We start from the raw sequence: 13,456 nt of genomic DNA on the forward strand, positions 1-13,456 counted from the left end.
TTAAGTCAATGATCGCCGAATACGTTCAAATCGCAACCGCTCCTTTGATAGACATGATGCAGGCTATGGCCGCTCAAATTGAGGAGCTGTCCAAACTTCAAGTCAACAAAACTCAAGCGCAGATCAGTTCTGATGCCGAAAATGCCAAGAAACTTCAAGACGAAGAAAAGGAGAGGGAACGGTTAAGGAAGGAAATTGAAGACAAAGATCATGAGTTGGCTAAGCAATGCAATGAGGAAGAAGAGGCCGCTCTACAAGAATCCACACTGGCTCAACCCTCGCACTCTATGAAAACAAGGAATAAGAACAAACGGAAAGCGGTTGCGGTCGTAATGAAGCTGGCAGAACGAAGCGGTCTAGGAGAGATTCAACCGGTCGGACTAAACGAAGAACCTCTTGACGAAGAAGAAGAAGAGGATATCAAACAACTCAACCGGCGAAAGAAGAAAGCAATCGAAATTCCAAGTACCAGGCCGATTGTTGCTCAACCGTCTCGCCCAACAAAACCATTAAGTGGCGGTTTATGATTTGGCAAACGAACTCCCGGCATCTCAAGTGTATTTACCGGATGGCAATTCGACGCTGAACGAAGAAAGAGGGAATGGAAGGCGAGGGAAGAAGAAGAAAGGAAGCGGAAGGAGAAAGAAAATGAAAAGGGGGGATCATCCAATCCTTAGTTTATTTTCTTTCTTATGAACAATTTATCTGTGTTTGGTTTTATTTCAGAACTCAGTCACCTTTTATCATACTTTAAAGTACTTATTTCACTAAACATCCTTTGAAAAATCAAAACATGTTTTTAAATTTTTCTTAAACAGAAAAACATCAAATAGGGAGAAATTGTTAAACAGATTTTTCAAACCGGCCATACATTACATGTTTTAAATATTTATTCTCAATAATCAAAAAGGGAGAAATTGATAGAAAAATTAAGAAAGTTAATTTTCAAACCGGCCACACATTACAAGTTTTGAATATTTATTCTAAATAATCAAAAAGGGAGAAATTGATAGAAAAATTAAGAAAGTTAATTTTCAAACCGGCCACACATTACAAGTTTTGAATATTTATTCTAAATAATCAAAAAGGGAGAAATTGATAGAAAAATTAAGTAAAGTTAATTTTGGAACCGGCCAGAAAACTAAACAACTATTAACTTCTATGTGCAAGAACAGATCGAACTGCATAAACCGGCTGGAGCCTCACAAACCAGCTGAAGAACACTTCAAAGAAATCCAGTTCCAAATGATCAAGTCAAGATCAAGAGGAACCGGTTTCAACATTCTTAAGGGACCGGCTAGCAAAGAAAAGTCCACATCCCAGCCTGACTATACTATGTAAGAGTCAACCGGAAACTAAAATCTACAGAGATGACGTAATATGAAGAAATAGACGTGTCTTAGAGAAATAAAAGAAGATAAGATCCGATCAAAAGCATGCGATAAAAACAATGATGATTTACTGATCTGACTTCGACAACCGGAGGGTGCATGCCTGACACGTGTTCGAATCTGCAAACCGGCTACGTCATCTTTACCTGAGGAGTATTTGCATGCTTGCCAAGTGTTAGGAAGGTGAAACGTGCAAGCAACCTCTCTAAACCGGCGTGACTCTGAATTAACCAATCCCACGGTGAGAGAAGAAAGTAACCGTTGGAAAACTCTTCACTATAAAAGGAAGACGAAGCGACTTCATTAATGACAAGTTACGAAAATCTTAGAGAGATAAAGAAATCTCACGCGCGATCCAAAACCGTTGTGTCATTTACCAAAAGCTATTGTTGTGTTGTGTTATTGTATTACATCAAGAGTGAGTTGGTGTAACTGGCGAGTAGCAAGTTAAGGCTCGACCGATAGTCTAATTGTTGTAATCTTGAAAGTTAGTGGAGATCCTTCTCATAACCTAAGAAGAAGGGGTGACGTAGGAGGGTTTTCTCTGAACATCCATAAAAAAATCTTGTCTCGTGTCATTTCTTTTATTTCCGGCTTACTCACTCTAAAAACCGAACTATTACCAACCTAAGCATAATCCTTAACCAAACCAGTCCATATATTTCATTTAACCGATTCCTTGTTAATCTCATCAAAACTAAGTCGCATACATTGCTTCAGACTGAAACAGACATTTCCGCCCTTGAACCCGGTTGAAGAGTTTGTGACAGTTTGCGAAGTGTTGAGAACGGTCATAGTCTCTAACCGGACTATCACCAAAGTGTGTTGTGTGTTGTGTAAGCGGCCACCCTTCCAGAAACCGGAAACACCCCGGTCCTCCAAGGGCGTCCCCGATCCTAACAGTTTCTTTCTAAACCAAGAGATCATACGATCACCAAGGAACTGGAAAGTCCCATTGATGCTCTTCCGATCGATTTTGCAGCCTGCATAGTCTGCATCAGAATAACTAATTAAATTGAAACTGTAATCCTTCAGATCCATAGTCCCACATTTTGAGTTCACTTTCAATACTTCAAGATACGCTTAACAACGATATAATGAGATTGTTTAGGGTTAGCCTAAAATCTTCCGTAGACACCGACAACAAACAGGATGTCTGGCCGTCTGGATGTTAAGTAGAGCAAGGAACCCATGATCCCTCTTTAAGTAGCGATATCGACACTCTGGCCATCTTCATCCTTGTCAAACTTCTTCAGCAGTTCCCTTGTATACTTGGCATGGTTGATGAATATGCCATCTTCAAGTTGACGAACTTCAAGACCTAAAAAGAACGTCAATTCTGCCATCACACTCATCTCGAACTTGTCCTACATCAACCTAGAAAATTGTGCACATATTTTGGGGTTAATTGACCCAAATATGATATCATCAACATAGATTTGAACAAGTAATATATTAGAATATTTAACAAATCTAAACAATGTTCTGTCTACTGTGCCAATGATAAAATCATGATCAAACAAAGTTTTTGTTAAAGTGTCATACCAAGCTCTAGGAGATTTCTTGCTTAAGACCATATAAAGCTTTTATCAAGTTTAAAAACATGATTAAGAAGGGCGTGATCTTTAATACCAAGAGGTTGTTCAACATACACATCCTCATTTAAAATTCCATTTAAAAATGCACTTTTCACATCCATTTGATAAAATTTAAAATTTTTGAATGATGCATAAGCTAGGAAGATTCAAATAGTTTCAAGTCTAGAAACATGGGAGAATGACTCCTCAAAGTCAATTCCTTCCTCCTACCTATATCCTTGAGCTACTAATTGGGCTGTGTTTCTCACAACTAAGCCATCTTCACTAAGTTTGTTTCGAAAAACTAATCTAGTTCCAATAACCGATTGATCAGTTGGTCTTGAAGTCATATGTCATACTTTATTTTTTTCAAATTGATTCAACTCCTCTTGCATAGTATTGATCCAATCTAGATCAAGCAATGCTTCATTGATCTTCTTTGGCTCAATTTAAGAAATAAAAGCAGTTAACAGTTTCATCCAATAATTGGTGTCTTGTTCTAAGATAACATTATGATTACCAATTTTTAATTTAGGTGAATGATTTTCTATTCCATTTGAAGCTTGGTCCTAAAGGATCAGACTTCTGGTTAGACGGACCCACGACGTCCGGACTTTCAGCTGTCTGCTAACTTGTCTGGACATTTGGTTGAATCTCAACCGGATCAACTGTCTGATCAGACGTGTTATACCTGATGACCAGAGCTTCATCATCACTATCATATTGGAGAATAACAACTTCTAACATGTTAGAAACTTCAATAATCTCATCAGAGTTAATTTCAACAGATTCATCACAAACAACATGATAGGATTCTTCAATAATTAGTGTTCGATTATTAAACACTCTATAAGCTTAACTAACTAAGGAATAGCCTATCATGATTCTAGTATCTGCTTTAGAATCAAAATCCGTCAAATGATTTTTCCTATTATTATAAATAAAACACTTACATCCAAAAATCCTAAAATATGAAACTTTAGAAGTTCTTACATAAATTATTTCGTAAGGTGTTTTATTAAAACGTTTGTTAATCATTGACCTATTTTGTGTATAGCAAGCTGTATTTATGGATTCTGCCCAAAGCTTCTGAGAAACACCTAAGTCGGCTATCATAGATCTCGCCGCTTCCTTCAGTGTTCTAACTCTCCTCTCAGCAACACCATTTTGCTGTGGAGTTCTATGTTGGGAAAATTTAAGAGTTAATTAACTTAGAAGAATTAGTTTGGAAAACTAAGTAAAAAGTTAATTAAAAGAAAAATATTAAATATTAATCAATTAAGTTTTGATGATGTTTAGACATGAAAGAAACTAAGTCGTCTAATTGTTTCTATGTAGGTGCATCAGATTTGACTAAGTTAGACGTGGTCTAAGCATGCTAATTAGACATGATACGTAGTTAGACGTGCAAGTCTAACAGATACGTAGTTATATGTGTAAGTCTAACAATTACGTAGTTAAACGTGCTAGTCTAATATATACGTAGTTAGACGTGCAAGTCTAACAGATACGTAGATAGACGTGCAAATTTAATAGATACGTAGTTAGACGTACAAGTCTAACATATACATAGTTAGACGTGCTAGTCTAACAAATACGTAGTTAGACGTGCAAGTCTAATAGATACATACTTAGATGTGTCAGTCTAACAGATACATAGTTAGACGTGCCAGTTTAACAGATACGTAGTTAGACGTGCAAGTCTAACAAATACGTAGTTAGACGTGCTAGTCTAACAGATATGTAGTTTGACATGCCAGTCTAACAGATACGTAGTTAGACGTTCCAGTCTAATAGATACGTAGTTAGACGTGCAAGTCTAATAAATACGTAGTTAGACGTGCAAGTCTAACAGATACATAGTTAGACGTGCAAGTCTCACAGATATGTAGTTAGACGTGCTAGTCTAATATATACGTAGTTAGACGTGCCATTCTAACAAATACAATGTTAGACGTGCCAATCTAACTCCTTCATTTTAGTCTGAAGTGATGTAAGGTTAGACATTATAGTCTAACTCCATTAAACGTGGTAGTCTAATGTGATGCGTAGTTAGACGTTGCAGTCTAACTCCATTAGACGTGGTAGTCTAATGGATCTCTCTGATAGACATTGACGTCTAACTCTATTAGACTTGGTAGTCTAATGGAGCACGTCTAATGCCTCGCTTCAGCAGCCGTCTGAAGATATCATACGTCTACCCACCATCAACTAGTTGTACGCTACTCTTGCTCCACTTTCTCTTGCAGTATAGTACAACAGCTACTCACATCAAATGAATGAACGCCACATACGCAAATATTTCTCCCACTACTTGTTCAGTACAGGACTGTTGTCGAAGAATATCCCGCGCACTACTGTTCAGTACCGCCACGTTCTAGAAGCACATAGCCTGCTATACTCTATTCTTTAGGCGGTCATCCTATGGGAGCGTGCCACGTTTCCATACAGAAGATTGACCGTTGGTGTATTTCCACTATATTTAGCTGCTCAAGGGCAACAGACAAATCTGCTAGAAGAATTACAATTACTCTACTCACATTACGAATCACTCTTGCACTTACTGATTGTACATCATATTCAAGTTCAAGAGAGAGAATCAAAAATACTGTTTTAGTTGAGAGATATTCTTAATCATGTTGTAAGTTGAAAAGAGTTTGTTCTGTTCAATAGAGTGTTAGCTATTCAGTGAAATGTATTTGATTCAAGAAGTTTAGTGAAATTCTTCCGGAAGAAGGGGTGACGTAGGAGAGTTAGCTCTGATCATCCATAAATATATTGTTGTATTCTTTCCTTCTGTCTTTCATTATTCATTGGTTCAAGGCTTCAAACCCAAACAAACAATTGCACACTTTAATCGTTTCAAGTGTTTGTGAAAGTTTGCGACAAATAGAAAGTGATATTAATCCATAACATAATTTCTATCAATCCGTTTGTCCGAAGTTGTTATCAATAGTCAGACCCCCGTCTCTATTGATTACACTGATCCTATCAATTAGTATTAGAGCCTTGTTTTCTATTCTTAAGCAACAAGAACCTGAATCATATCGAAAGATGTTAGCTCCTCCAAGATTCCTATGTTTTCGAAAGAAAACTACATGGTGTGGAAGAAGAGAGTTCGTGCCCATCTTGCTTCCTTGCACGATGACATGTGGAGTGTTGTCACCGAAGGACCTATCATGATCGACAAAGAAAAATCTGAGTGGACAAATGACAATAAGAGGAAGAACAACATCAACAACCTGGCCATGGATGTCCTGTACAGATCCCTTGACGATAGCATGTTCAATTACATCATATTTTGCGAGTCTGTCAAAGAAAATTGGGACATACTCACTCAACTCTGTGAAGGCAACACGCAAACCAAAGAGAACAAGATTACGGTTGCCACTCAGTAGTTTGACAACTTCAAGATGCGACTAGGAGAGACGATGATAGAGAGTTGAAAAATATTTACTAAAAATGTCATTCGTTCTGCACTAGTTTTCACAATAATGCGTGTTAGAAAAATCAAAATAAGTTAAGTTTAAACCAACCAAAGTACTTAATCAACTTCAAACTACTTGTGCAGGTAGAGCTCAAGTCGCACCGGTTGAAACTTTTGCTATAATGATCCGGACATCATCAAGTAAACCGGATTGACTTCAAGAAAACCGGTTTGTCTCCCCTCACCGGATCGGCTGAAATATAAATCATATGAAGCATCACTTCCGGCTGACTCAATATATCGAAGATCTCAAGGCCAACGGAAAATTATTCAAAGTGATGAAATCTGTGAAGATGACGTAATGAAGATTTCTTGGAAATACACAAAAGGAAGATCTGAGATAAAGTATGAGGGAAATCTAATCATTGCAGATCTTAACCAGATGCACAAACAACCCTCATGGTACAGGCGGCTACCTTCGTGCATGGCTGCCACATGTACAAAAAGCAAGACTACCCACTCCATCCGGTTCGGCTGAGCAATCAATAGATGAGAGAGAAATATGACCGTTGTCATATTCTCTATATAAAGGAATCCAAGAGCAGTAAAGAAAATCAACGCGCGCGAGCTAGAAATAACTCAGTTTTCACATAATCAAGCCCGAAAAGACATCCTGAGTTCATATAGCTTTTCTGATATAAAGTGAAATAGTTGTAAAAGAAATCTGTGTATTTTACCTTCTGTAAAAGTATTACATCATTGTGTGAGTAGTGTAACCGACGAGCAGTAAATAAGACTAGATCGTAGTGTACTTGTAAAATATTCGAGTTAGTGAATATCCTTCTCACTATTTGACAAGAAGGGGTGTGACGTAGGAGAGTTTGCTTCGAACATCCATAAAAAATCTGTTTTTGTGTTCTTTATTTTACATTCCGGCTCACTTACTCTAACCGAACTGAAATACCATTTACTCAAACCGAACCGGCCCTCTCCCCACCTTAATCGACTTTTTCTAATACCTTCCAAACAGAATTGTGTGAGTTGCTTCAGATTGAAACAGACATTTCCGCACTTGAACTCGGTTTAAGAGTTTGTGACAATCTGTGTAGTGTTAAGAGCGGTTCTATTCTTTAACCGGATTAGTTCCAATTGGTGTGTATTGTGTTGTGTAAGCGATCTACCTTTAGCCGGAATCCGATCCCCTATCGGCGATCCTGATCATAACAATGCGTATTATCCATTTTTCTGAAACTATATCAAACCATGGTTAAAGTATATTTGCCATAACATTTGCAATATATGTTTTATTAATAAATTTAATGTTTTGCAATAAAAAATTCAATAAGATGAGTCTATTTAACCATAAAAATATATTCAACATAAACTGCAATAACGTATAAAATTTTGAACTGTAATATGTTTCGCAATAACCAATATAACAAATATATGAAAATGAATCAATAAAATTTGCATCTTTCTGTTAAAAGTATATTCAACAAATACTGCAATATCTACATATTTTATATGAAAACGTACATTAAAAAAAACTATATTAACTTATAAAATTATATTACGCAATACTCTTTGCAATAATATATTAAATTTTTTACTGCAATAATCTTCGCAATATCTATATTTATAATTTTTATAATTAATTAAAAATATATGTGCAATTTGATTTGCATTATTATCGTTTGAAATTCTATTTATATTACCCAAATTATATTTTCGTATGTTTTAGCATTATCATTTGCATTATACATATCTGCAACTTTCTTCGCATTATCACAACTACAATTATATTTGATAAAACTGCAACTATTCTTGCAATTACCTTTTTCACAACTTTGCATTAATATTAACAATAACCGATACAACTTCATTTGCATTATTTCTAATGCACAATTTGCATAATTATAAATAATATATTTTCAAAATTTGTATAATTTTTGCAACCTTCAGAGCATTATGTAAAAAATAAATATTATAATTCAATTGAATTCAATAATTTTTGTATATAAATAATATCCAAAACAAAGCTTATATTCATCAATTTGAAATCATTCCTGTATCAATTCTTAGTACATCAACATAAATTCATTACAAATTTGCAAAACATATTTGTAGATTAAATTCACCAACTACTTATACATGTTTCTTAAATATGATAAAAAAATATTAACAAAAACATGTCAAATTTTCCACAAAATGGCATTTCCAAATAACTCCTAATTATGCTAGCTTCAATTCATCTTTATTTGATATTGTCTACTCATATTGCAAGATACTTTGTTCAACCCATATAAAATACAAAACGAATTAGAACTCAAACATTAGATCTCAAAGTTTAAAAAACTGCAGTTTTAGAAGTTAAATAAGATATTCAAACAACCCCTAAAGTATAATATAATTCTATATTAACTAACATGTCAACACAAACAAATCACATAAGAACATCATATTAGGTATAACCATCATATTAGACTTGAACTATCAACACTAACAAATCACCTAATAACATCATATTAACTATAAGCATAATAGATCTCTTATAGAGAAATTACCAATCTTTAACATATTACATTACATATTAAACTAGAGAATTCTGCTTCTATCTCACAACAGTTAGTAAACAACAACTTTGTTTCCCAATAATTTAGAATCCACTAAAGATATAACAGTTATTTGAAATTGTATTTCCAGAATAATTCTCTCAACTATTACGAAAAAAATGCAGTAATATACAAAGTTTATAGACTTGTACTATTACAAGAAGTTATAAAAACAGTAATATGCAGAAGAATGATCTCAACTATCACAGGAAGTTATAAAAACCCTCTAGCTAATAGTCATCACCTAAATCAATGCTTCATTTCCCCAAATTATGAAATGTTTGAAGATAATGCAGATGTATAATCCATAAGTAATATAATGCATCATATTTCAAATCACATTTATAAGGTATTTGAATTGCAACATCATATTAGACTTAAACTATCAACAATATCTAATACATAAGTAAATATTTAACAATCTATGTATTGGTTTAGATATAGTAATATAAATAACATATAAATCATCAACTAGGTTTGTCTACAATTGGTTTACAATTATAGGTTTGGCTTCAATTGGATGTGTTTATGTTTGGCTTCAATAAACAGGAAGAGACTGTGGCATAATAGAGGCATCATATTTGAGGATTGATAAACCCATTGTTTAGGGTATATAATTGTGTATTAAGGATGAAGATCTTCAAGTGTTGTATATAAATCATAAAAGTAGAATAAAAATGGTAAACAATCAAAACAAGTATTGTTTCTAGATAAAGACTAGAGGAAAGATTGAAATGATTCAACTTGAAACTATAACTCTATCCGCTGATCTATTGTAGAAGTTATAAAAACCCTTTACCTAATCATCACCACCTAAATATTAAATAAAATTATATTAAAATTCATCCCTAACTTCATCCCTTGGACCCTAGTTTGACTCCCCTACCTTTCACCTCGCGACGTTCGACTAACCTCACTCTACCCTGACACTCTTTCTCTTCACATCGCGGTGTAATGATATTGAGTCGGGTTTAGGTCATTTATAATTATGTATCATTATTAATTTTTAAGTTATAAATGCAACATAATATATTTTTTGATGGACGTTCATGTCCGTTATGGAAAAACCTCATTTTATACAAACCTAAGAAACTCCAAATTTTGAGGCTCGAAAGAAGAGGTCCCAAATTGGAATTGGCTCAAATAAAGAGTCCAAAATTATGAGTTTCAAAAGAAGAGGTCCAAATTGTAATTGACCTCCAATAAAAAGCCTCAAATTGTGAAATTAAAAAGAAGCGATCCCAAATTATAATTAGCCCCCAATAAAGAGACCTAATTTGTTATTTTTGCCAAAATTAAATATGGAGGATAATAGAAAAGGTAAAGCACTTTTTTAAGCAATATATGGTAGCAAATATATTCTGAATTTGATAGAAAATCTCATTAATTAATTTTGTAATAATGACGAATTTATCTACAAATCATTCTTACCATTCTTACCATGATTCTAGATTCTCATTTACTCCTACATATTATATTTTTCTCTATCTAGAATCTATATAAGTCAATGACCAATAAAACAATAACACAAAGCAGTTGAGACTTATATATTTCATTCATCATGAAAAGAACCAAATTGAAGCTAGCATACATTTCAAATCATATAGCTAGAAAACAAAATTTCAAGAAAAAACATCAAGCCTTGGAGAAGAAGATGAAAGATCTTACTATCCTTTGTGGTGTGGAGGCGTGTGCCATATTCCAAAACTCCTTTCCAGAGCAGCCGACTATCTGGCCGTCGGTGGGCGAAGCTAACAGGATCATCGAGAAGTTCAGAAGCCTCCCAGAATTTGAGCGAGTTAAGAGGATGATAAACCAAGAGACCTTTACCGAACAGAGGCTGAAGAAGATGGAGGCGATGCTAAAGACGCAGCAAAAAGATAATCGACACAAAGAGTTCACCCAAGTCATTATTCAGAGGTTGGATGGCTCGTCGGCAATTCTTCCATTGAAGACTGACGACGATTGTGTGGAACTTGACAATGTCATAAATCAGTTCATAAAAGATATTGATAGGAAGATGGAGATCTTGCAGAATGAAGGGTCCTCTTCCAACCCTGCTCCACAAGTTTCATAAGTTGAATCATTAAGAGTACCATTGGAGTTTTGATTGGTAGGGATAAAGATAGTGATAGTGGTGGGAGATGTAATGGTTGTGATGAATTATGAATGTATGAGTGAATCTCTTGAATTGGAAATGAATGAAGTGAAAACAAATTGAATTGAAAGTGGTTGAAGTCCAACTAAATTGAATTAAAATAGATTGAAGCATGGTAACTTAAATCTCTCAAGCTTGGTAGTCTAAATTATAAGTAGTTGAAGACTTAATAACTTGATGTAGAGTGGCTGAAACCTAATAAATCTCTAAGCTTAGTAACCTAATTTATAAACGGTGAAAGCCTAATAACTTGAACTGGAAATGGCAAAAGCTGAGTGAATTGAATAAAGTCTAAGATGGAAACCATGCGAATTAAATTGAAAATGATAGGAGTTATTAAATTGAGTCATTGAGTAAAATAAATGATAAAAACCATGTAACTTCGAGTCAAAAATGTTAAAATAACATGAATTGAAGAAGAAAATGACAAAATTCTTGTAAATTTAATTGAAAACTTGGTCTAACCAATATTCTTAGATAAAGACTGCAATCCCTAACAATCATCTTCATGAAGAAATTGAGACATTGTCCAGATAGAACAAAATATCATATTTTCATCATTTGTGATGACAGTTTCATTAATCTTGGAAAAGAAATCGATAGGAAGAGACGACTATTGTGTATTTTGATTGGCCCTGCTCCACGAGTTTCATAATCTGAATCATTTTTTAAGAAGACCATTAGAGATTTTAGGAATTTTGATTGGTAGTGATAATGATAGTGGTGGGAGATGTGATGGTTGTGATGAAGGATTATTATATGAGTGAATCTCTTTAATTGGAAATAGATGAAGTGAAACTAAATTGAATTAAAATTGGTTGAAGTCCAACCAAATTGAATTGAAAGTAGTTGAAGCATGGTAACTTAAATCTCTCAGGCTTAGTAACCTGAATTATAAGTAGTTGAAGCCTTAATAACTTGATTTAAAGTGGCCGAAGCCTAATAAATTTCTAAGCTTACTATCTCTAATCTTAGCAACCTAATTTAGAAACGTTTGAGGCCTGATAACTTGAACTGAAAATGGTTGAGGCCAAGTGAATTGAATAATGTCAAAGATGGAAAGCATGTGAATTAAATTGAAAGTGATAAGAGCCATGTAAATTGAGTCAAAACCATATAAATCGAGTCCAAAATGGTAAAAATAACATGACTTGAATAAGAAAATGTCAAGAGTCTTGTAAATTGAAATGAAAACTTGTCCTGTCCAATATTTTTAAATAAAGATCGCAATCCCTAGCAATCATCTTCATGAAGAACTGAGACTTGGATGACCAAAAATCATATTTTCATTATTTGTGATGAGAATTTTATTAGTAAAATGGAGATCATACAGAAATAATGGTCATCTTCCAACCCTGCTTCACAAGTTACATGATCTGAAATATTTTTTAAGACAATAATTGGGAATTTTGATTGGTAGGGATAGTGATAGTGGTGAGAGATGTAATGTTTGTAATAAAGGATGAATGTATGAGTGAATATTTTGAATTGGAAATGGATGGAGTAAAACTAAATTGATTTGGAAGTTGTTGAAGTCCAACTAAATTGAATTGAAAATAATTGAAGCATAGTAACTTAAATCTCTCAAGCTTAGTAACCTAAATTTTAAGTGGTTGAAGCCTAATAAATATTTAAGCTTAGTCCTAATTTAAAAATGGTGGAAGCCTGATAACTTGAACGGAAAATAGATGAAGCCAAGTGAAATGAATAAAGTTAGAAATGGAAACTATGTGAATTGAATTTAAAGTGATAGGAGATACGTAAATTGAGTCGAAAATTGTGTAAATTGATTAAAATAAATGATAAAAACCATGTAACTTCAAGTCTAAAATGATAAAAATAACGTGAATTAAATAAGAAAATGGCAGGAGTCTTGTAAATTGAATTGAAAACATGGGATGACCAATATTCTTAGATAAAGACCACACTCCCTAACAATCATCTTCATGAAAAAATGAGACTTAGATGGAACCAAAAAATCTCATTTTCATCATTTGTGATGAGAGTTTCATTAGTCTCATAAAAGAAATCAACAGGAACATGGAGATCTTACAGAAAGAGGAGTCCTCTTCTCAAGCCATGCTCCACAAGTTTCATAATCTGAATAATTTTTTAAGACGACCATTGGGAATTTTTACTAGGGGATAGTGATAGTGGAGGGAGATGTAATGGTTGTTATGAAGGATGAATGTATGAGTGAATCTCTTGAATTGGAAATGGATGAAATAAAATTAAATTGAATTGAAAGTGGTTGAAGTCCAACTAAATTGATTTTAAGTGTTGAATTATGC

The 13,456-nt window shown here is 34.1% G+C and overlaps 1 protein-coding gene across 1 annotated transcript; it reads left to right on the top strand.

Moving 5' to 3' along the window:
- Positions 1–10,661: 10,661 nt before the first annotated feature.
- Positions 10,662–11,084, top strand: LOC124939146 (agamous-like MADS-box protein AGL80). The gene has a single exon (XM_047479654.1). The coding sequence runs from the start codon at positions 10,662–10,664 to the stop codon at positions 11,082–11,084; it is 423 nt and encodes a 140-aa protein (XP_047335610.1).
- Positions 11,085–13,456: the final 2,372 nt, after the last annotated feature.

The sequence above is a fragment of the Impatiens glandulifera genome, chromosome 5 (assembly GCF_907164915.1).
Source record: "Impatiens glandulifera chromosome 5, dImpGla2.1, whole genome shotgun sequence".
NCBI classification, from domain to species: domain Eukaryota; kingdom Viridiplantae; phylum Streptophyta; class Magnoliopsida; order Ericales; family Balsaminaceae; genus Impatiens; species Impatiens glandulifera.

Bases quoted from the DNA above. Each gene is read 5' to 3' on its own strand.
- LOC124939146 (XM_047479654.1), top strand. From the start codon at position 10,662: ATGAAAGATCTTACTATCCTTTGTGGTGTGGAGGCGTGTGCCATATTC.